The sequence below is a fragment of the Prinia subflava genome, chromosome 6 (genome assembly GCF_021018805.1).
Source record: "Prinia subflava isolate CZ2003 ecotype Zambia chromosome 6, Cam_Psub_1.2, whole genome shotgun sequence".
Lineage (NCBI taxonomy): Eukaryota > Metazoa > Chordata > Aves > Passeriformes > Cisticolidae > Prinia > Prinia subflava.
This window is the reverse complement of record NC_086252.1, coordinates 16378911-16403767: the sequence shown is the minus strand read 5'-3', so window position 1 is coordinate 16403767 and position 24857 is coordinate 16378911. Positions and strand designations below refer to the sequence as shown.

General features: G+C 41.0%; 1 protein-coding gene across 1 annotated transcript in view; it reads right to left on the bottom strand.

Moving 5' to 3' along the window:
* The window catches only part of TTN (titin), a 237978-nt gene that overhangs the window by 28469 nt on the left and 184652 nt on the right, over positions 1-24857 (bottom strand). Inside the window, 16 exon segments of the mRNA XM_063399870.1 lie at positions 226-17331; positions 17448-17750; positions 17845-18432; positions 18549-18845; positions 18931-19128; positions 19610-19714; positions 19808-20398; positions 20565-20852; positions 20948-21238; positions 21339-21626; positions 22361-22666; positions 22760-23062; positions 23154-23450; positions 23537-23824; positions 23952-24251; positions 24486-24788. Of these exon segments, the coding sequence (XP_063255940.1) occupies positions 226-17331; positions 17448-17750; positions 17845-18432; positions 18549-18845; positions 18931-19128; positions 19610-19714; positions 19808-20398; positions 20565-20852; positions 20948-21238; positions 21339-21626; positions 22361-22666; positions 22760-23062; positions 23154-23450; positions 23537-23824; positions 23952-24251; positions 24486-24788 (21852 nt within the window).

The window sequence follows — 24857 nt, the reverse complement described above, 5'->3', positions numbered from 1 at the left end:
AAAACCAATTTGTAAATTAGAAATATTTTAAGTAAAATCCAAGCAAACTTTAAAATTCAAACTATTACTTAGCTCTTTTTTATTTGTAAAACCACAGATGTACCTAGAAAACTGATCTATTTCACTGCATGCAAATTTAAAGCTTTTGACATTGTTTTGAAGTAAACACTTTAAAGCACATATTATTTTAAGTGTTAGCAATTTTTTTTTTGTAGTAATACATACCTGTTATTTTTGTTCCCTCTTTGGTCTCAGAAGGCACTCCAACACCATATTCATTTTCTCCGGAGACACGGAAGTAGTAAATGGCACCTTCTTGCAAACCAGTCACCTTGTACGACAGGCGATGACAGTTGTTTGTCACAGTGACCCACGCCTTTTTGCTAGCTTCTCGTTTTTCAATCACATAGTTCTTTACAGGTGCTCCACCATCATTTTCAGGAACGTCCCAAGATAACACAGCAGATTCTTTAGTTACATCTTTTGCAGCAATATTAGATGGTGGGCCAGGGGTATCAAGAACTTTGACAATTAAAGTCAAGGTGGTAGTGTTCAGGATGTTCTGCAATGTTAATGTGTATTTTCCAGAATCATTTCTTGTTGCTTTTTCAATAGTAAGAGATGTACAATTACTTGAAGTGTCAATGCTTGCACGTGTACGGAGATCAGTGTCTGCTTTGTTCCATGTTACATTTGGGACAGGTTTGCCTCTGAAAGGAACAGTCATTGTGAATGATCCACCAGCCTTTACAATTAAAGTCTTCCGCATTTCACTGTCAATTTCAAAGGCAGGTTCTTCCTCTCTTTCTTTTGCCACCTGAGGTTCTGAGACATCACTTGGTTCACTGACACCCATTTTGTTAATGGATTTCACTCTAAAAATGTACTCAGAGCCTGATGTTAACCCAGTTATGGTATATTCTGTGCCTCTTAAATTCTGAATAGCTGTTGTCCAGTCAGTTTCATCAGTTTTCTTGTATTGAACTGTGTATCCTGTTACTGGAGCACCTCCATCGAACAGTGGCTTTGTCCAGCTAATTGTGATATTTGACCTTGTAGAATCCATAATCTTTGGTTTAGAAGGGGGTGATGGCAAGAAGATTGGATCTTCTGCCTTTATTAATGGTGTGGTTTCACTTGGGAGACTGAGGCCAGCAGCATTTTCTGCATAAACCCGGAATTCGTATTCACAACCCTCACGGAGACCCGATGATTTCACTCTTAAATCATAAACTGGCTTTTTGTTTACACGAATCCATCTTAGGCTGGTTTTCTCACGCCTTTCAATTACGTAGCCAGAGATCTCACTGCCGCCATCAGACTCAGGTCTTGCCCAGCACAATGTTATTGAATCTTTGCTCACACTGGTGATCTCTAAAGATGTAGGTGGAGTTGGAACTGTAAATGGGTCTAGGGCTTTAACAGCAACACTTTCTAGAGGCTCACCAACACCATATTTGTTAACTCCCATTACTCTGAAAATATACTCATTACCCTTCAGTAACTTTGTAACTTTGCAAGATGTTGTTTTAAGCTCTCCTTCACAAAGTGTCCATGCAATTCTGCTGGTCTCACGTTTTTCCACAATATAATGATCAATATCTGCACCACCGTTTTCTTGAGGGGGTCCCCATGATAAATGGCACTTTTCAGCAGTAAGGCCATTTATTTCTAATGGACCTGCAGGTGGGCCAGGTCTATCAAGTACTTTGCAATTAATTGCCAAAGATTTTGTTCCTGCAACATTCTGTAACGTTAGTACATACTGTCCTGAATCACCTCGGATACAGTCCTTAATGGTTATTGCAGTAGTGTAATCTGTTGAGACTATTTCAACTCTAGCTTTTCCTTCGAGCTCCTTGCCATCTTTTGTCCATGAAATCACTGGTATTGGCCGTCCTGCAACATCAGCATTGACTTTAAACACTTCTCCAGCTTTCACAACTACAACATCCCTGAATTTGGCATCCATCATTATTCTTGGAGCCTCTATATCATCTTTCACTGTCACAGGTCCAGTTGATTCAGATGGCTGACTGAAGAGTCCAGCAGCATTCTTTGCAATCACATGGAATTCATAACGCTGGTCTTCTGTAAGTCCACCTACATCAAAGTATGTTTCTTGCACATTAGTAAAATTACATTTTAGCCAGCGACCATCTGGTAGTTCTCGGCGTTCAATAATATATCCTGTTACTTTAGCTCCACCATCGTATTCTGGTTTAGTCCACTTCAATGAGACAGATGTTCTTGTAATATTAATAACTTCTGGTTGACCAGGAGGATCACATGGATCTCTTGCAGCAACTGGTTCACATGCTTTGCTGCATTTGCCTATTCCAGCAATGTTTTCTGCATACACACGGTATTCATACATCAGTCCTTCATCAAGACCTGTAACTTTCATTTGTGTATCAGTTATGAGGCTCTTGTTGACTTTTGTCCAAAGAATGCTGCTTCTTTCTTTATGCTCCAAGTGGTATCCTAGTACTACACTACCTCCATCATTAACTGGTACCTGCCAAGTTACAATCATGAAAGATTTAGTTGCATGTGCCACACGAGGTGTTCCAGGTGGACCTGGAGGCTTAAATGGATACTCTGCCACAACAGAAGGAGAATTAGTATAAGTGCTTTTCCCATAGCGGTTTTCTGCACAAACACGGAACTGATATTCAGATCCAGTGACGAGTCGAGATACTTTAATTGATGTTCTTGCAACTGCTGCAGATACTACGTCCCATGTTGTTGTGGTAGTATCTCTCTTCTCCACAATGTAATTGCTAATATGACATCCACCATCATATGCTGGAGGTTTCCAAGACAAAGTTACACTATCAGCACTAACTTCATCAATTTTAACATCCGTTGGTGGTCCTGGTCTGTCAAGGACAACTACAGTTAGAGAAGCTGTTGTTGATCCGGCAGTATTTGAAAGATGTAATTCATAATGTCCCAGATCTTCATTTGTAGCTTCCTTGATGGACAGTGAAGTTAAAGTCTTTGATGTCTGAACATTTACCCTGGTTGTCTGTTTTAAGGGATTCCCATCCTTCTTCCAGCTAGCAGTGGGAAGAGGTCGCCCTCTGAATGGAATGTCAATCTTAAGATCATCTCCAGCTTTCACCGTGAATGTGTTAAAAAGGAGCTCAACAGATGGCTGGATTTCAATATCTTTTGCAATGACTGGGACACCGAGTTCTCTTGGATCACTTTTTCCTTTTTCATTAACAGCAATCACCCTGAAACTGTACTCTTCTCCCATACTTAAACCTGTTATTGTTGCTTCCAATGTTTTCACCTGTGTACATGCGCTCCATTTTACACTTCCCTTTGTCTGCATTTCTACTATATAACCAGTAATTTTACTACCACCATCACTCTCTGGCTTTTCCCATTTAATTGAAGCAGAATTGCGAGTCACATCAACAAGAATGACCTTTGAAGGTGGAGAAGGTGGTTCAGACACCTTAACTGGATCAGGAGTTTCTGCTGGTAAACCAGCCCCATATTCATTTACAGCTAGAACACGGAAGTAATAACTACATCCTTCTTGTAGTTGAGTAATCTTGAAGGAATTCTTAGTACAGTTGCTTGTAACTGTAGCATATGCCTTTCTCGTGGATTCTCGCTTTTCAACTACATAGTTGGTAATTTTAGCTCCGCCATCAATCAGTGGTGCTTCCCAGGCTAAAGTTACAAAATCTTTTTTCACTTCTCTGATTGTCAGGTTTAGAGGTGCACTAGGTGTATCAAGCACTCTGACATTAACAAAAGCTGATTTTTTGCCACTGTTGTTCTCTAAAGTAAGATTGTATCTACCACTATCAAATCTATTGACATTGTCAATGACCAGCATTGTGTAGGAACTGGTGACTTCAATCTGAGCTCGCTCACTAATTGTTCCTTCTGCTTTCTCCCATTTAACTTCAGGTTCTGGTCTTCCTTTGATAGTGACAAACAGGCGTAAAGTACCACTAGCACGTACAGTGACTACTTTTCTGAGATCTGCATCAAGTTCAATTTCAGGAGGTTCAATCTTGTCCTCTGCTAAGACTGCACCAGGTATAGTTGCAGGTTCTCCTACTCCTTCTGAGTTGATGGCACAGATGCGGAAGTTATACTCCTGGTTCTCTTTTAGTTTTGTCACGGTGAACTGTTTTGCTTGTATGCCTGTTGGTGGGGTGCAGGTAGTCCATTCATCAGCAGCAGCTTCTTTTACTTCTACGACATATCCTTTAACAGGAGCACCACCATCATAAATGGGCTTACTCCAGGCAAGGGAAACTGATGACCTCGAAGTATCTGTAACCTTTGGATTGCTAGGTGGACCTGGTGGATATAATACATCACAAGCACGATAGAAAATGGATGGCTCACTGGGTTCCCCTACCCCTGCAGCATTTTCAGCAGACACTCTAAATTCATAGAAATGCCCATCAGTTAGACCTGTTACTCTGAATCGCAAATCTGTCAGCCTTTTCTTATTGCATTTGGTCCACCGGATACCATCTTTGTCTCGTTTTTCAAGGATGTAACCTTCAATTTCAGCTCCCCCATTGTCTTCTGGGCGACCCCATGTTACCACCATAGAATCTTTTGTGATTGCTGAAACTTCAGGTGTTGAAGGAGGGCCAGGGGGTTTGTATGGATTACGAGCCACTACCGGTTCGGATTCCAAGGGCTCTCCAATTCCATATTTATTCACTGCCATTACACGGAAAATGTATTCATTTCCAGGAAGGAGTTTGGTTACTTTGTGGTTAAGAGCCTGCACTTCTGTTGCTACTTGTGTCCATGAAAGCCTACTTGTCTCTCTCTTCTCAATGATATAATGTGAGATACTAGAGCCACCATCATGCAAAGGTGGAGACCATGACAAGTAGCATTTCTCTGCAGTGACACCTGTAACATTCAAAGGTCCTTCTGGAGGTCCTGGTCTGTCAAGCACTTTTACAGTGATTGGTATAGACTTGGTGCCACCAACATTTTTGAGGTTAAGAGTATAGTGACCTCCATCCACTCTTATACAGTCTTTGACAGTGAGAATTGTTTTCTCAATAGTAGACTTAATTTCCATTCTTGCAGTTGCTCCTTCAAGGTCTTTACCATCTTTTGACCATGTAACATCAGGAATAGGTTTGCCATGGATATCAGCTTCAAGAACAAAGGTTTCTCCAGCATGAACAACAATGACATCTCTGTATTTAGGATCCAGTGAAGCTCCCGGTGCTTCAATTTCATCTCTGGCAGTAATAGGCCCTGTACTTTCAGATGGTTCACTCAAGCAACCTGCTGCATTTCTTGCAATTACTCTGAATTCATATCGTTGGTTTTCAACAAGACCACTCACTGTAAATTCTGTTTCCAGCACGTTTGTAAAGCTGGCTTTCATCCAGCGACCATCCGGCAGCTCTTTCTTTTCTACAATATAACCAGTTATTTTGCTTCCACCATCATATTCTGGCTTTTTCCACTTCAATGTGATATTACTTCTTGTAACAACAATGGCCTCTGGGCGGCCAGGTGGGTCACAAGGATCCCGGGCAACATACAGTTCTGAAACTTTGCTGACTTTGCCAATGCCAACAATGTTTTCAGCAGAAACTCTGAACTCATATTCAAGACCTTCTTCAAGGCCGTCTGTTTTATATTTTGTGTCCACAATAAGTGACTTGTTCTGTTTTGTCCAAAGAATGCTGTTCTTATCTTTACGCTCAAGATGGTAGCCAAGAACTTTGCTTCCTCCGTCATTAACTGGTTCATGCCATTGTACGATCATATGGTCCTTGGAAGCTGCTGTAACAAATGGGGTTCCAGGTGGTCCAGGCTCCTTGTAGGGGTATTGCACAACAACTGATTTAGAAGCCAAAGGAGAGCTCTTTCCATATCTATTTTCAGCAGAAATCCTGAACTGGTATTCAGAACCTGTTTTAAGCTTTGTTGCTTTGATGGTTGTTCTTGCAACTGTTGCTGACACAATGTTCCATGTGGTAGTGCTTGTGTCACGCTTCTCTACTATATAGTTGCTTATCTGGCAGCCACCAGTATAATCAGGTGGATCCCATGATAAAACAACAAAGTCCGCACTAATTTCATCAAAGCGGACAGGTCCTCGTGGTGGGCCAGGCTTTTCTAGTACAATTATGCTAAGGTGCTCTGTTGCAGTACCAGCTGCATTTGTTGCTGTTACTGTATATTTACCAAAGTCTTCCTTGTTGCTTTCTTTAATATGTAAAATAGTCGATGTTGTTGTATTCTGAATATTTAATCTGGTTGTCTGTTTCAGTGGCTGCTCATCTTTTGTCCAAGTAATCGTAGGTTTGGGTCTACCTATAAATGGTACTTCTACCTTCAGATCTTCTCCAGCTTGTACACTATATGTATTAAACATCAATTTGAAACTTGGCTCAATAGTCAAGTCTTTAGCTATCACAGGAATTCCAAGTGCTCTGGGATCACTTTTGCCTTTTTCATTGTAGGCAATCACACGGAATTGATATTCCTGTCCTGGACTCAAACCAGAAACCTCTGCATTACATGTTTTGCTCTCACTAACAACACTCCATTTTTCTGTTCCTTTAGGCAACATTTCAACAAGGTATCCCAAAATTCTGCTTCCTCCATCGTGTTCAGGTTTTTCCCAGGTAAGTGATGCACTTCTCTGAGTCACATCAGTGAGTGTTACTTTCCCAGGAGGCAGAGGTGGCTCTGAGGCTTTGACAGCATCCTTAGTTTCAACTGGAACACCAATTCCATATTCATTTTCAGCCATAACTCTGAAGTAATAAATTGCTCCTTCTGTAAGATTTTCAACTTTAAAACTTGTCTTGCCACACTTAGTACTTACATTTGCAAATGCCTTCCTGGTTGACTCACGCTTGTCTATCACATAGTTCTTTACCTTTGCACCACCATCAATAATTGGTGGCTCCCAAGATAATACAGCAGAATCTTTCTTTATATCCTTTACCACTAAGTTTTGCGGGGGTCCTGGCGTGTCCAAGACTTTCACTGTAACAAATGCAGATTTAGAACCACTGCTGTTCTCTAGCTTAAGAATATACTTTCCAGCATCATTTCTATCACAGTTATCAATTGAAAGTTGTGTGTAGTTTATGCCTTTATCAATCTGAACTCTTTCTGAGAATTCACCTTCTTCTCGGGACCATGTGATATCAGGTATTGGTCGTCCCCTGAATGGTATGTGAATCCTAGCAGACCCACCAGCTCTAACCACTATCCCTTTCCTTAACTCTGAATCAATATCAAGTTCTGGAGCTTCAAGTTTGTCTTCTGGTTTAATAGTACCAGGAACTGATGCAGGCTCTCCCACACCAATCTTGTTGAGAGCACACACTCGTAGTTTGTATTCTTGATGTTCAGTAAGTTTTTTGATCTCAAATCGAGTGGCACGTATACCTGTCTGTGGAGTAACAAGTGACCATTCATCTTCATCTGCTTTACAGATTTCTACAAGGTATCCCTGGATTTCACAACCACCATCATAAATAGGTTTACTCCAACCAAGTGTAACTGAACTTTTGGTGGTATCCACAACATGGGCATTTGTAGGTGGGCCAGGCTTGAACATTGGGTCACAAGCTTTGAAGTAGGGAGAAACTTGGCTTGGTTCACCAACTCCAGCAGCATTTTCAGCAGAAACTCTGAATTCATACTCATGATCCTCTGTTAAACCTGTAACTCTTAATCGCAAATCTGTAATGCGGCGTTTATTGCATTTTATCCATCTGATGCCTGCTCGGTCTCTCTTTTCTACAATGTAACCTATGATTTCACTACCTCCATCACTATCTGGCCGGGTCCAGCAGACTGTCATAGAATCCTTGGTGATGTTGGTAATTTCCAAGGCTTTTGGTGGTCCAGGAACCACAAATGGATTTCTCATCATTACTGGCATGGATTCTAATGGCTCACCAACCCCATATTTGTTAACTGCCATGATACGGAAGACGTATTCGTTTCCTTCCAAGAGTTTGGTTACTTTCAGCATTGTAGGCAAAACTTCTGAAGCAACCACAGTCCATGCCAAGCGGCTGGTTTCTCTCTTCTCTACAATGTAATGAGAAATATCACTGCCACCATCATGAAGAGGAGGACCCCATGCCAGTGCACATTTTTCAGCTGTAACTCCTGTCACTTGGACTGGGCCCTCTGGAGGTCCTGGCCTGTCCAAGACTTTTACGTTTACTGTTACTGTCTTTGTTCCTGCAACATTAGAGGCTTCTAGAATGTACTGTCCACCATCAACTCTAATAGCATCTTTTACAATTATTAATGCACTGAAATCTGTGTTCTTTATTTCATATCTAGCAGTGTCCTCAAGCTCTTTATCTCCTTTGTACCACTTAATGGTCGGTAGTGGCTTTCCATGAACATCAGCCTCAAGTCTGAATGTTTCACCAGCATTTACAACAATAGTCTCTCTGTACTTTGGATCCATTGAAATTCGTGGAAGTTCAACTTCGTCCCTTGCTGTTATTGGCCCTGTACTATCAGAAGGTTTGCTTATTGCACCTGCAGCATTCTTTGCAATTACTCTAAATTCGTATCTTTGGTCTTCCGTAAGTCCTGTTACAGTGAACTGAGTTTCAATGATATTTGTGAAACTCGCTTTCATCCAGCGACCATCTGGTAAGTCACGTTTCTCTACAATATAACCAGTAACCTTACTTCCACCATCATATTCTGGTTTGGTCCACTGTAGAGTAATAGAGCTTCTTTTTATTATTATAGCTTCTGGGCGACCTGGAGGATCACATGGATCACGAGCTACGTAGCACTCAGAAACTTTACTTGTTCTGCCAACACCAACAATATTTTCTGCAGAAACTCGAAACTCATATTCAATTCCTTCTTCGAGGTTATTTGTCTTAAAACTTGTGTCCTGAATAATAGTCTTGTTTACTTTAGTCCATAGAATGCTGTTTTTCTCCTTTCTCTCAAGATGGTAGCCCAACACTCTACTGCCACCATCATTCACTGGTTCATGCCATTGTACAACCATGGAGTCTTTTGTAACTGTTGTCACAAATGGTGTGCCAGGAGGTCCTGGCTCCTTGTAGGGATACTGTGCTACAACCGGTGCAGATTCCAATGCAAAACTCTGCCCGTACCTGTTCTCAGCAAATATTCTGAACTGGTATTCCGAACCAGTTTTCAGTTTAGTCACCTTCAGTGTAGTTCTTGCAACTGTAGCTGAAACTGTTTCCCATACAGTGGTTGTTGTATCTCTCTTGTGAACAACATAGTTGGTGATTTGGCAGCCGCCTGTGTACACTGGGGGATTCCATGACAGGGTAATACTTTCTGCACTTATTTCATCAAACTTCACAGGTCCAGCTGGGGGGTCAGGTTTGTCTAGAGTAATAATTTCAACAGAGGCAGACTTTTGCCCAACAACATTAGCCACAGTGATTTCATAAGTGCCACTGTCTTCTTTGCTAGTTTCCTTAAGGTTCAATATAGTGAGATCAGTGGAATCGCTAACATTGATTCTTGTTGTCTGTCTTAATGGCTGGCCATCTTTAACCCAGGTAACAGTTGGTTTAGGTCGACCTGCAATTGGTATTTCTACTTTTAGGTCCTGTCCGACCTGAACACTGTAACTGTGGAAAGCGGGTCTTACATCAGGTTCAATCACCAGGTCTTTGGCAACTATTGGAACTGCAAGTGCTCTAGGGTCACTCTTTCCCTTTTCATTTACGGCCATTACTCTAAAAAGATATTCTTCCCCTTGAGTTAGATTGGTAACAACTGCTTCAAGTGTTTTAACACGAGCACACTCTGACCACTTCTCACTACCTTTTGCCTGCATTTCAACAATATACTGTATGATTTTGCTACCACCATCATGTTCAGGTTTTGCCCAGCTTAGTGAAACACTATTTCTTGTGACATCATCCACTGTTATTTTCCCAGGAGGCTGTGGAACTTCAGCAACTTTAATTGGGTCACTGGTTTCTGCAGGGAGGCCAATTCCATATTCATTCTCAGCAGAGACTCTGAAGAAGTAATAGCAGCCCTCCTGAAGCTGATCTACTTTCCATGAAGTCTTGTGGCAGTTTGTCACAACAGCTGCATATGCCTTTCTTGTTGCTTCACGCTTTTCAATAATGAAATTCTTTATTTTTGCTCCACCATCCAAAAGAGGAGGCTCCCATGAAAGTGAAACAGAGTCTTTAGTGATCTCTCTGATTTTTAAATTAACAGGTGCACTTGGGGTATCCAGTACTCTTACACTGACAAAGGCCGACTTTGTTCCACTGCTGTTTTCCAAGGTCAGAGTATACTTTCCACTATCAAATCTGTTAACGTTATCTAGAACAAGGGAAGTAAAGCTACTAGTGGTATCAATAATAGCTGCTTCTCTGATGTCACCATCCACTTTACCCCATTTTACTTCAGGTGTTGGCCGACCTCTGATGGGAACAAACAGTCTTAAGGAACCTCCTGCTCTCACATTTACAATCTTCCTTAATTCCATGTCAAGGTCAAGGTCTGGTGCCTCCATCTTCTCTTCTACAATGACAGAACCGGGAACATCTGCATGCTCTCCAACTCCTGCTTTATTAACGGCACATACACGGAATTTGTATTCATGTTTTTCCACTAATTTTTCTACTTCCATGTGAGTATTCTTAATTCCAGTTGGAGGGGTACAAATTGCCCATTCACCATCACTTACATCACATTTTTCCACAATGTATCCCTGAATTTCAGAGCCACCATCATATATGGGTTTACCCCACGAAAGAAAAACTGAAGATCTTGTGACATCCGTAACTTTAGGATTATTGGGTGGACCTGGCTTATAAATAGGATCACATGCTTTGTAGTAAGTAGAAGGTGGACTTGGTTCACTAAGACCAGCAGCATTTTCAGCTGAAACTCTGTACTCATAATCATGATTTTCTATAAGACCAGTCACTCTGTATCGCAGTTCACTTATCAGGCGTTTGTTACATCTTGTCCAGCGAATACCTTCCTTATCTCGTTTTTCAAGGACGTAACCCAGGATTTCACTGCCACCATCTGAGGCTGGTCTTTCCCATACAACTATCATAGAATCCTTGGTAACTGCTGTGACTTCTGGAGCCTTTGGAGGAAGTGGAACAACAAATGGATTCTTTGCGACTACTGGGTCAGATTCAAGAGGTTCGCCAACACCATACTTATTTACTGCCATGATGCGGAAAACGTACTCATTTCCTTCTAGAAGTTTTGTAACTTTGCAATTCAGGGTTTGCACATTTGAGTCAACAACAGTCCATACCAAGCGACTGGTTTCCCTTTTTTCTACAACGTAGTGTGAAATATCGCTGCCACCATCTTGTAGTGGAGGTTTCCATGACAGTGTGCATTTTTCAGCTGTAACGCCTGTAACCTCAACAGGTCCTTCTGGAGGTCCAGGTCTATCAAGAACTTTGACGTTAACAGGAACCTTCTTTTCTCCTGCAACATTCTTTGCCAGTAGTACATACTGCCCACTGTCAACTCTAGTGGCTTCCTTCACACTGAGGCTTGTTGCAAAATCAGTAGTTTTTATTTCCATATGAGCAGTGCTTGTCAGCTCACGATCACCTTTTAACCACTGAATGGAAGGTATTGGTTTGCCATGAACATCAGCATCAAGCTTGAATGACTCACCAGCGTGCACTACAATAGTGTCTTTGTATTTTGGATCCATACTTATTTGAGGTGGTTCTACTTCATCTCTTGCTGTAATTGCCCCTGAGCTCTCAGATGGTTCACTGAAAACACCTGCAGCATTTCGTGCTATAACACGGAATTCATATCTCTGGTTTTCGACTAGACCAGTTACTTCAAACTGAGTATCAATGACATTTGTAAAGCTTGCTTTCATCCAACGGCCATCAGGTAATTCCTTCTTTTCAACAACATAACCTGTGATTTTACTTCCGCCATCATAAATAGGTTTCTTCCACTGGAGTGTTACTGAGCTTCTTGTGACAATTACAGGTTCTGGACGACCTGGAGGATCACATGGGTCACGTGCAGTATAGCATTCAGATGCTCTACTTGCTTTTCCAATTCCCACTATGTTTTCTGCATAGACTCTGAATTCATATTCAAGACCCTCCTCAAGGCCAGTTGTCTTAAATTTGGTATCTGGAAGAGGTGTTTTATTTAGTTTAGCCCACAGAATGCTGTTTCTTTCTTTGCGCTCCAAGTGATAACCAATGATCCTGCTACCGCCATCATTGACGGGTTCATGCCATTGTACCACCATGCTGTCTTTTGAGACATTTGTTACAAAAGGAGTTCCAGGTGGACCAGGAACTTTAAATGGGTATTGGGCTATTATTGACTCTGAGGTGAGATATGTACTCTTGCCATATCTGTTCTCAGCTGCAATTCTGAACTGATATTCACAGCCAGTCTTTAAACGACATGCTTTTATAGTCGTTCTTGCAACAGTAGCTGACACAATGTGCCAAGTTGTGGTGGAAGTGTCTCTTCTTTCTACAATGTAATTATTGATAGAGCTACCACCATCATACTTGGGTGGTTCCCAGGAAATGGTAATACTATCTGCTGTTACTTCATCTACTTTTACTGGTCCAGTTGGAGGTCCTGGCTTGTCAAGGACAACAATATTTAGTGTCTCAGTTGCTTCACCAGCAGAGTTTGTAAGTTTAACTAAATATGTTCCCACATCTTCTTTGCATGCTTCTTTTATGGTTAACACTGTGTTGTTTTCCGAGCTTTCTGCATTTACTCTTGTAGTCTGCTTCAATGCCACATTGTCTTTATGCCAAGATACTGCCGGTTTGGGTCGGCCAACAAAAGGAACATCAACCTTTAAGTCCTCTCCTGCCAGAACACTGAAAGTTGTAAACAGTAGTTTGAAAGCTGGTGGGATCACAAGATCTTTTGCAACAACTGGTATACCCAGCTGGCGAGGATCACTGATACCTTTCTCATTCTGAGCTGAAACACGGAAGGTGTACTCTTCACCTTGGATCAATCCTGTGATGGTGGCTTCAGTAACTTTTACTGTAGCACAAGTTGACCACTTTTCACTGCCTTTGCTTTGCATTTCTACAATATAGCCCAGAATTCTGCTACCACCATCATGTTCAGGTTTTTCCCAAGATAAGGTTACGCTGTTTCTTGTCACATCCAACAAAGTTATTTTCCCTGGTGGAAGTGGCCTTTCTGATACTTTTATGGATTCTGAAGTTTCAACTGGAAGGCCTATTCCATACTCATTTTCAGCTAGAACTCTGAAGTAGTAGTTGCAGCCTTCTTGCAGTGAATCAACTTTCCAGCTGGTCTTGTGGCAATTGGCATTAACAGTTGAATAAGCTTTTCTTGTTGATTCACGCTTTTCAACGATGTAATTTTTTATTTTAGAGCCACCATCTATGAGAGGAGGTTCCCATGTGAGCGTAACTGAGGATTTTGTAACTTCCTTTATTTTCAAATCTTGAGGTGCCCCTGGAGTATCAAGAACTCTGACATTCACAAATGCTGTCTTACTACCTGAGCTATTTTCAATTGTCAGTATGTATTTGCCACTATCAAATCTATTTACATTTTCAACAATAAGTAAAGTATAAGAGCTTGTTGATTCAATGCTTGCTCTATCCAAAGATTCCCCATGTTCTCTTGTCCATTTTACTTCAGGTGCTGGTCTTCCTTTAATTGGGACAAAGAGTCTCAGAGTACAGCAAGCTCTAATAGTTACAACTTTACGTAATTCTGCATCAAGTTCAATCTCTGGAGGTAGCATTCTTTCTTCAGCTTTTGGAGTGCCAGGAACAAGAGCAGGTTCCCCAAGACCTTCAGAGTTCATAGCATATATCCGTATTTTATACTCTTGATTTTCCTTCAAGTCAGTGATGGTAAAAGAAGTGGCCTTTAGACCCATTGGTGGAGTTACAATCTTCCACTCGTCTTCTTCAGGTAGTGCAATCTCAACCATGTAACCTGTGATCTCTGAACCACCATCATATATTGGTTTGTTCCATGCTATTGTAATAGAAGACTTGCTGCTATCCAAAACACGAGGATTACCTGGGGGACCAGGCTTAAACACAGTATCACAGGCTTTGTAGAATGGACTGGTTGGGCTTGGCTCACTGACACCAGCAGCATTTTCCGCCATGACTCTGTATTCATATTCATGGCCTTCTGTCAGTCCAGATACTTTATAACGTAGGTCAGTAACAACCCTTTTGTTACATTTCACCCACCGTAGACCAGTCTTGTCTCGACGTTCCACAATGTAGTTAGTTATTGGGCTCCCACCATCAGAATCAGGATGACCCCAACAGACAACCATAGAATCCTTTGTAATTGCTGTAACTTCAGGAGTTTTAGGTGGATCGGGTGGAACATATGGATTTACTGCAAGAATGGGCTCTGATTCCAGAGGCTCACCGACTCCATATTTGTTGACAGCCATAACTCGGAACACATACTCATTGCCCTTCAACAGTTTAGTAACCTTCAGTTTAGTCACTGGAACTTCTGTGCCTACAGATGTCCATGCCAATCTACTTGTTTCACGTTTTTCAACCACATAATGGTCAATCTTTGCTCCTCCATCATCCAGTGGGGGTAGCCATGACAGCACACATTTTTCTGCAGTGACTTCAGACACAGCCAAAGGCCCTTCTGGAGGACCTGGTCTATCAAGAACTTTAACATTGAAGATATGCTTGGCAAAGCCACCAGGGTTTGTTGCAGTAAGTGTATAGGCACCACCATCTCTTCTTGAGGAATCTTTGTTGATGAGAATGGTAGAGAAATCTGCTATTTTTATTTCTAATTTTGCTGTGTCTTCAAGTTCTTTTTCTCCCTTTGTCCATGTCATAGTTGGTGGAGGGCGACCTGAAACATCAGCCTCAAGTCTGAAAACTTCACCTGCTTTCAGCACTATGGTGTCCTTGTATTTAGCATCCACCTTTATCCTTGGTGCTTCAATGTCATCTCTGCAAGTGATTGCATCTGATGGCTCCGAGGGCTGACTAACAGCTCCACCAGCATTCCTAGCAATGACACGGAATTCATAGGCAGCATCTTCTGTCAAACCACTTACAGTGAATTCAGTCTCTAGTATATTGCTGAAATTAGCCTTCAGCCAACGGCCATTAGGAAGATCTCTTTTTTCAACAGTGTAGCCAGTTATCTTAAAACCTCCATTATATTCTGGTTTAGTCCACTTCAGTGTAACTGCATGTCTTGTGATGTTCAGAGGTATCGGCTTACCAGGCGGATCTATTGGATCCAGGGCAAACACAGGCTCAGAAGGCTTGCTTGGCTTACTCTTCCCAGCCAGATTTTCTGCTATAACACGGAATTCATATGCAATGCCATCGGTAAGTCCAGATGATTTAAAGATATTTCCTGACACCAACATTTTACTTACAGTCTGCCAAACAATGCTGTTTCGCTCTTTTCTTTCAATGTGATATCCCAGTATTGGGCTTCCACCATCAGTAACTGGCTCATTCCAGCTAATGGTCATGGTTTCTTTGGTGACTGCAATCACCTGAGGAGTGCCAGGAGGCCCAGGGACCTTAAACGGGTAGTTGGCAACTACAGACTCTGAAGTAATGGCTGGACCAACTCCGTATCTGTTTTGAGCTTTAACGCGGAACTGATACTCAACTCCAGTAGTAAGACGAATGGCTTTAAATGTAGTACGTATCACTGTAGTTGCCAATTCAGTCCACGTGGTACTGTCAGTCTGACGCATTTCTACAACGTAGTTACTTATTGGTACACCACCATCATTCAAAGGAGGCTCCCATGAGAATGTTAGGTAATCACATGAAATTTCTTCAAATTTGATTGGTCCAGTAGGCGGTCCAGGTATGTCATGAACCTGAACTGTGATTACTTCACTAACTTCTCCAACAATATTTTTAGCTGACAGTGGATATTGACCACTATCACTTCTAATACATTCATTGATGGTCAGTATGGTTGCGGTTGCTGTGTTTTCATAGTTTACCCTTTGTGTTTGCTTAAGTACCTGGTCTTCTTTCTTCCAAGTCACGGTAGGCCTTGGACGGCCAAGTACAGGGATTTCAATCTTGATATTGTCACCAGCTTTGGCAATGACTGTTTTCTGGTAAATAGCACGGAGGTCAAACTCTGGTAGCATTGTTTGCTCCTTGATAATAACTGGTCTGCTTTCCCTTGGGGCACTTCTTCCAGCACTGTTTACTGCCATAACCTGGAAAGTATACTCCTCATTTTCAGTTAGATTCTTCACTACACAGTCCAGCGTTTTTACAGTGGTGATGTGTGCCCACTGGTTGGTTCCTTTTCTCTGTGCTTCAATTACATACCCAGTGATCTTGCTGCCACCATCGTGTTCTGGTTTTGGCCAAGCTAGGCTAACTGAGTTCCGTGTTACATCCATAATATTAAGGCTCTCAGGTGGGGATGGGGCCTCAGAAGCTTTTACTGGTTCTGTAGTTTCAGCTGGTTCACCAATACCATACTCATTTTCAGCCAGTACTCTGAAATAGTATTCACAGCCCTCAGCCAAATTAGGAATCTTGAAGGAACACTTCTGGCAGTTGGTTGTGACTGTTGAATATGCCTTCCGAGTTGATTCACGTTTCTCAACAATATAGTTTGTTATACGTGAACCTCCATCTACCAGAGGCATATCCCATTGGAGGGTGATGCTGTCTTTGGTTATTTCCCTAGGCTTCAGGTTTATTGGTGGACCTGGTGTATCCAAGACTTTTACATTTACAAAGCCAGTCTTCTTACCAGCAGCATTTTCAAGTGTCATTACATATTTTCCCGCATCATATCTGGTGCACTCTGTGACAATCAAGAGGGTAAAAGAGTCGGTATTTTCAATACTGGCACGTCCTTTGAGTGAAACATCATCTTTTGTCCACGTAACTTCTGGAGTTGGGCGTCCTTTAATTGGTACAAAAATCCGAATAGTTAATCCAGCTCTAACAACAAGCGTTCTTCTTAGCTCAGCATCCAGTTCAAAGTCAGGAATCTCTTCTCGGTCAGTGATTTCCACACTTGGAATTATTGCTGGTTCACCGACACCTGCAGCATTCATGGCAGAGATTCTGAAATTATACTTGGCCCCGGTCTGCAGATGAGCTACAACAAACTGAGTGATTCTTAAAGCAGTCCCTATTGTGTCTTTCACCCATTCATCTTCTCCTTCTTTTTGATGCTCTACTATATAGCCAGTGATTTCAAGACCACCATCGTAGTGAGGCTTGCCCCAGGCTAAAGAGGCACTTGTCTTTGTGGTATCAGTCACTCTTGGATTTGCAGGTGGACCTGGTGGGTCTGAAAAGCAAATAAAAGATAAAACATTACATCACAGAAGAAGTCATTCTTATTCTCTCTGAATGTGCTCCCTACCCATCCCACCCACCCCCAGAAAGAAAAAACGTGATACTAACATGCAACATCTTTGCAAAGGACTGAGTTTGAAGTATCACTTGGTGGTCCAACTCCAGCTCTGTTTTCTGCACTGACACGGAATTCATATTCGTTTCCTTCCAGAAGACCAGTTACTTTGCATCTAAGATCTGAAACTGGTTTCTTTGTTGCTCTCACCCATCTTAAACCTTTCTTTTCTCTTCGCTCCACATGGTAACCTGTGATTTCACTTCCACCATCATCAGCTGGCCTTTTCCAGGTAACTGTGACAGTATTTTTAGTCACATTTGTTACTTCTGGTTTTCCAGGAGGGCCTGGAGGACCTGTTCAGGAAGAAAAAAAACATAGTTAATAAAAAAATCAAGTCTTTAGAAATTAATAAAACCACACTGGACTCTCTTAGCTTGTTCTACTTACCGAATCTATCCACCATTTTAACTGGTTCTGACTGTACTGGTTCACCCTGGCCATACTGATTTACTGCTGAGACACGGAAAACATATTCATTGCCTTGAATGAGCTTGCTAACAACATGCCTACAGCTCTCAATGTTTTCAGCAACCAATGTCCAGAGCAGCCGACTAGTTTCTCTCTTTTCAAGCACATATGATTTCACTGGTGATCCTCCATCTTCTGCAGGAGGTGTCCATGTAAGAGTCGCTTTTTCTGCTGAAACATTGCTGATCTCAATAGGCCCTGGAGGTCCTGGAACATCTAAAACTTTCACATGTACAGTCTCCTGCTTAGTGCCGAAAGGATTGGTTGCAGTGATTGTGTATTCTCCAGAATCTTTCCTGGCAGCGTATTTGACACTTAGAGTGGAAGAAGTTGGTTTGGTTTCAATGTGCACAAGCTCTGAGGGTCTAAAATCTTTTCCAGCTTTTGACCATGCTGAAGTTGGAGGTGGTTTGCCACGAATACTAATAGCAGACAGTGTGATGGTTTCCCCCGCCTTTACTGTTAAACCGTCCTTCAAAGTAGGATCCAGAACAATGCTTGGTGCCTCTGTCAAAATAAACACAAAAACACTGATTGTTACAAGAACACATGGATAAGAAACAAGAGAGACTTGCTAATAATTATTCAAATAAAATTCTACCTTTTCAATGCCATCTACATACCATACTCATCCTTGCATATTATGGTTCCTGTAGATTCAGATGGAGGACTGATAGCTCCAGCAGTGTTCTTTGCTCTAATTCTGAATTCATATTTGCAGCCTTCAGTAAGGTCAGTTACAGTAAACGCACAGTCTGGAACATTCACGTGATTAGCTTTCATCCAAGTCTTTTTGGGTAAATCACGCTTTTCAACAATATAGCCAGTTAATTTATGTCCGCCATCATATTTTGGTTCTGTCCAAATGAGTGTTACTGAGTTCCTGGTCACATTGATAACTTCAGGTTTCCCAGGAGGATCTAGAAGAAAAAATAATAAATAGTAGTCAAACAAAAGCTATTTCAAATTTCAGAATTCTCTTCTTTTATTCTCCTGATGACTTACCAATAGGATCAAGTGCCACAACTGGTTCAGATGGAAGACTTGGTTTACCTACTCCAGCCATATTTATTGCCATTACTCTGAATTCATATTCCAGACCTTCAGTTAACCCTGTCACTCTGAAATCTTTCATTCTTATTGGCGTTGTATTTGCTCTCTTCCACAGAAGACTATTCCTTTCTTTAACTTCAATGTGATAACCTAGAAGATAAATGAAGAGATAAAAATATGGGGGGGGGGAGTCTAACAATCTTAATTTCTCACAGTATTGTGAAACATCATACTGCTCATATTGCATGTTGCATATGCATTGTGCAAGAGGAGCACTGAAAACCAGGTTAAGAAATGGATGTGGACATACATGACAGATGTAATTGCAATAAGAAGGTGTTTGTAAATGCAAATTGCTAATTTCGTAGACCCAAGTATTGTCACATACAGGTGAGTTTGGGTTTATTTCTTTACATATTTTGGCTCTGAGTAAAGATATGGTTTCTCAGCATTTTCCCAAGATTTGAGTTATTTCTTTTTTTAATAGGAAGTAAACAAGTGAAATCAGTCAATTAATCTGTCAATAAATCTCTCAGTTTAGTGCATAAACACCTGTTACTTTTATCTTACTTTTCCAGAGAGAAAGAACTATTAAGAACTGAAATACTAGGGAGGTTACTAGGGGATGTACCTGTGATTGGTGAACCTCCATTTCTTCTGGGATCAGTCCAAGTCAAAGCTACAGACTCGTGCCGAACAGCAACAATGTTGGGAGGTGGAGGAGCATCTGGGACATCTAAACAATATTGAAAAAATACAGAAATGTTAAAAATTATTATCACCTCTAAACCAAATTTTTTAGATTTCGAAAATTATTACGGATACTTACCAAATGGATGTTTTGCAATGACAGGCTCTGATTTAAGACCTTCCCCTACTCCATACTTATTTTCAGCCCTGATCCTGAATGTATATTCATTTCCTTCATGAAGTCTTGTAACTCTAAATGTGGTTTTCTGGACTGCAGAGGCACAAGTCACCCACTTATTATTTACATTATCTCTCTTCTCTAGAACATAGTTAGTGATTTCTGAACCACCATCGTCTTTTGGAGGGCCCCATTTTAAGGTTATAGCATCAGCTGTGACTTCTTCAAATTTCACTGGACCTGTTGGTATGCCAGGTTTGCCAACAACTTTCACAAAAATAGTGCCTTCCTTGCTGCCAGCAACATTCCTCAGAGTTATTGTGTATTTTCCTGCATCAGCTTTCTGGCAGTCATGTACTACAAGGGTGGTGTTAACCGCTGTAGATTCAAATGCAACTCTTCCACTCTCAGTAATTGCCTGGTCTTCATCCTTTTTCCAAGTTACGGTTGGGACAGGCTTGCCTTTCATAGGGATTTTAAGACGGAAATTGCTACCCTCTTTAGCTGTATAGCACAAATCAGGTAGATCTCTTAAGTCAAGTTCAGGTGCAGCTGAAAAAAACGAGGGAAACCAGTTATTCCACTATGCATAAATGCTGTGGTAAAATAAAGACGCTGTTTTAAAGGTGTCTTATTTCTATGTATACATGGTAAGGATAGCATGCATAAAATATAATTTGGGTAAGTAAAGCATTGAATTAATGATCTTGCTTCTCACCAACATCATCTCTTGCTACAATTGTGATCTCTGATGGAGTTCCATATCCAGCATCATTTTGGGCCCTCACTCTAAAAGTGTATTCTTGTCCTTCTTTTAAGTCTCTCATTGAAAAATGGAGGTTCTTTCCCCGCATGACTTCTTGCCATTTATCTTCACCAACCAGAACCTCAACAATATATGCAGAAATACGGCTTCCACCATCACTGATAGGTTTTTTCCATACCAAATTGCATGAGGATTTTGTTACAGCTGAAGCTTTTAGATCCACAACTGGCCCAGGTGTTTCTAGAAGGAAGAAAAGCATAGTAAGTTTTCATTCAAGCTAAAAATCAAGATTGTTTGAATAAAAAAAATAGGTGAAAAGGGTTCGTTTTTCCTACCAGAAGCTTTGACAGCATCACGAGTTTCACAAGGATCACCAATACCATATTCATTTTCAGCAAAAACTCTGAAGAAGTAAGATTTGCCTTCTTCTAAGTTAGTTATCCTGTAGCTTGTCTTTGGACATTCTGTTGTTACTGTGGACCATGATTTTCTTTCTGCATCACGTTTTTCAACAACATAATTTGTGATTGGACTGCCTCCATCTACTAGAGGAGGTTCCCACGTAATGAAGGCAGAATCTTTAGATGCTTCCTTTACAACCAGGTTAATGGGCGGGCCTGGAGTATCTGGATAAACACAACACCGTATTTGATTTAGTAACAAAATTTTAAAAACCAGTTAAAAAGGTAACAAATATTTTATAAAGGAAAAAGTCCTGAGACTTACCAAGTACTTTTACAACAATGGTGTACGACTTTTTGCCACAGCTGTTCTCCAGACTGAGGACATATTTTCCAGCATCATATTTATTCACATTTTCACAACGCAGGAAGGTATCAAAATCAGTTGACTTGATGTCTAATCCTTGCCTATCTCTTAGGTTGGCACCCACTTTAGACCATGAAATCTTAGGAGGTGGACGTCCTCTTACTGGCACATAAAGTCTCATTGTGACTCCAGCACGCAACACAAGGACTTTCCGTAGTTCTGCATCAAGTTCTCCTTCAGGTGGAACTGTATGTTTAAGAAAAAACACATATAATTAAAGAATCATCTTTAAGACGATCACAAAAGTTACTGTGACAGAATGTTTTTACTGGAATTTCACTAGACTAACCAACTTCTCATGCTTGTGATGATGTTAGTAAGTGTCCTGACTCCTGTTAGAAGATGATTTGCAAATATACCTCTTTTTTTTGCACTGATTTCACCTCCTTTTTTTTTCTGCCTTTACATCATTTATGCTAGAAAGGCTCCCTAGAATTCAATGAGTTTCAGAGCCTCCTGGACTCTGGTGCTTTCTTGCACTAAGACAGTTTTGTGAAGCAAAATGCATACAAAAGCCAGCATGTCTCTTAAGGAGTAAGATCAAAAAGTATCATACAGCTGCTTAGAATAGTAATCTTGGCTTCAACTTATTTAGAAAATCTGAAGGCGACTGAAAGTTTTAAGAAAGATAAGAGGTCTGCAAATCCTAATTTTAGGATTAAAAAAAGAAAAAAACTCGAAGATCCAGTAGGAGGCAGAAGGCTATAAAGCATATAAATGAAAAAAAAGCAGACACTGAATTCTATTCTGTTCCTAACTGCCTTGTTTTCTTCCAAATTAGCCACTGTTAGCCCACTTTTTTGAGTAAAAATACGGTCCAAATTATCTGCACCTGTGACCTGTGACAAAGTGTGGCTTTGAAACTCATCCCATAAATTGAAACAGAAGTCAACAATGCAGTCTGTTCTCAGTGAACATACTTAAAATGTCTTTGGCAGTGTGCTTATCAGGAACATCACTTGGATCGCTGTATCCAATCTTATTGACAGCATAAACACGGAACTGGTATTCTGTATCTTCCATCAGCCCTGTTACCACAAATTGTGTAGCCTGTAAATTCTTGGGTAGATTGCATCTGACCCAGTTGTCTGTGTCAGCTCGTTTGGATTCCACTAAATAACCAATGATAGGGCTTCCTCCATCATATGCTGGTTTGCTCCATGACAGGCTTATCGAATTACGAGTAGTATCAACCACTTTCGGGAAAGCAGGTGGGCCAGGAGGATCTGGGAATTAAAATAACATAAAGTTAGCATACAAAATGCTGCATGATAGTATTTGGAAATAATAATGGAAAATATCAGAGACTTTTAGCTTACATTGAGGATCACGAGCATACACTGCTTTAGATGGTGCGCTAGGCTTGCCAGGTCCAGCCTTATTCAATGCTGTCACCCGGAACTCATATTCTGTTCCTTCTTGGAGTCCAGTAGCTTTAACAGTCCTTTCAATGACAGGCTTTCTGTTTACTTTTGTCCAGTTAAGAGCCTTAGTTTCACGCTTCTCCAGTATATAGCCAGTTATTGGGGATCCACCATCACTAGCTGGTGGCTTCCAGCTAACAGTCATAAAGTCTTTTGTTACGTTGCTAATTACAGGTGGATCACAAGGTCCGGGTACATCTGTGGAGATTTATTTGAAAATTACGTTCACATTCAGAAGTATAGACAAAACCCCTAAATGACTAATGAAACTATTCCACAAAGCACTTACCATATGGGTTCTTAGCAACTGCTGGTTCAGTTAAGATGGGGTCTCCAACACCATATTTGTTTTCAGCACAAATGCGGAACTGATACTCATGTCCTTCTATTAGTTTCTCCACTGTGCAGCTTGTAATGGGTACATTGGCACTGACTTGGGCCCAGTTAGGTCTGCTCGTTTCACGCTTGTCTACAATGTAGTTAGTAATTTCTGAACCTCCATCTTCCAAAGGAGGCTCCCAAGAAAGCATTGCACGATCTGCATACATGTGTTTGATTTTGACAGAGGCTGGTGGGCCAGGCTTATCTAGAACAATTAACATCACATGGTTATAGTTCTATCTTTTGCTATATTATTTAATTATATTTATTAATAGACAGTATCTAGCTTACCAAGTACTTTTAGCCTAATGGTTGCTGACTTTGATCCACTTGCATTTTCAGCAGTAATAGTGTAGTCTCCTGTTTGCTTCCTGTTAACACTGAACAACTCAACTGTAGCAAGATTTCTCTTTGTGGTGATCTTAACACCTTCAGATGGCTTTAAAACGTCTCCTTCTTTCTTCCAGGTGATTGCTGGCATTGGCTTGCCATACACATTTGCCTCCAGACGCACATTAGTTCCAGCTTTTACTGTAAGCTGTGATTGCATAGACAGATCCAACTCTATTCTGGGAGGAACTGAAAGGCAAGAGTCCAAGAGTTAATCAATCTAGTAGGAGATAAATGTCTTATCCTTCACATGAGTGTTAGTTCCCAACATGCACAGACTCTTATCAGAGCTAGCAAATGCTTTTATATTCCTTACCATTTTCTGGATGAATAGTCACTGGATCAGAAGGTTCTGAAGGTTGGCTAATGTTAACTGCTGTCTTGGCAATTGCTCTAAATTGGTACTGAGTGTTTTCTTCCAAACCAGTCACAGTGTACTCTTCTTGAGGTATTTGATATGGAGTTGTATTGCACCGAACCCACTTATCACCAGGTAACTTGCAAGCCTCCACAAAGTAGCCAAGAAGTTTGCTACCACCATCATGCTTTGGTCTTGTCCATACCAGTGATGCAGTACTCTTAGTGACATCAATAACTTCAGGTTTTCCAGGGGGATCTAGGGCAAATAAAAACATTATAGTAAATTTTTCCAAAAAAGAGCTAACACATTAAAAAATGGCTTTAATGTTACTGGATACTATTTACTGCATACCTAGTGCAATCAGAGTGACATCATAGTAAACATGAAAGTATAAACAGAGGAGCAAACTAAAGGTCATAATAAGTTCGAGATATATTGAAAATTACCATAAAAACAGTCTGTGGCAAAGTATTGGTATGGGTGGCTTACCAACTGGTGCTCTTGCTGTCACAAACTCGGTTGGTTTACTAGGTTTACTTGCTCCAGCTCTGTTCAATGCATAAATTCTGAAAGTATACTCAAGACCTTCGATGAGGCCCACGCAGGGGTATTCTGTGGAGCGCACGGCTGTGTCGTTAGCTTTCACCCACAGTAAACTGTTCCTTTCTTTGCGCTCTATAAGGTAACCAGTGATTGGACTGCCTCCATCGCTATCTGGTCTATCCCAAGCAACAAAAATGCAGTCCTTATTGACCTTGGTAATACGTGCATTCTTTGGTTCACTGGGAACATCTAGAAAGGAATACGAAGATAGACATCAATTGTATGTTTTCTTACTAGAAAGTTTAAATAGAAAAACAC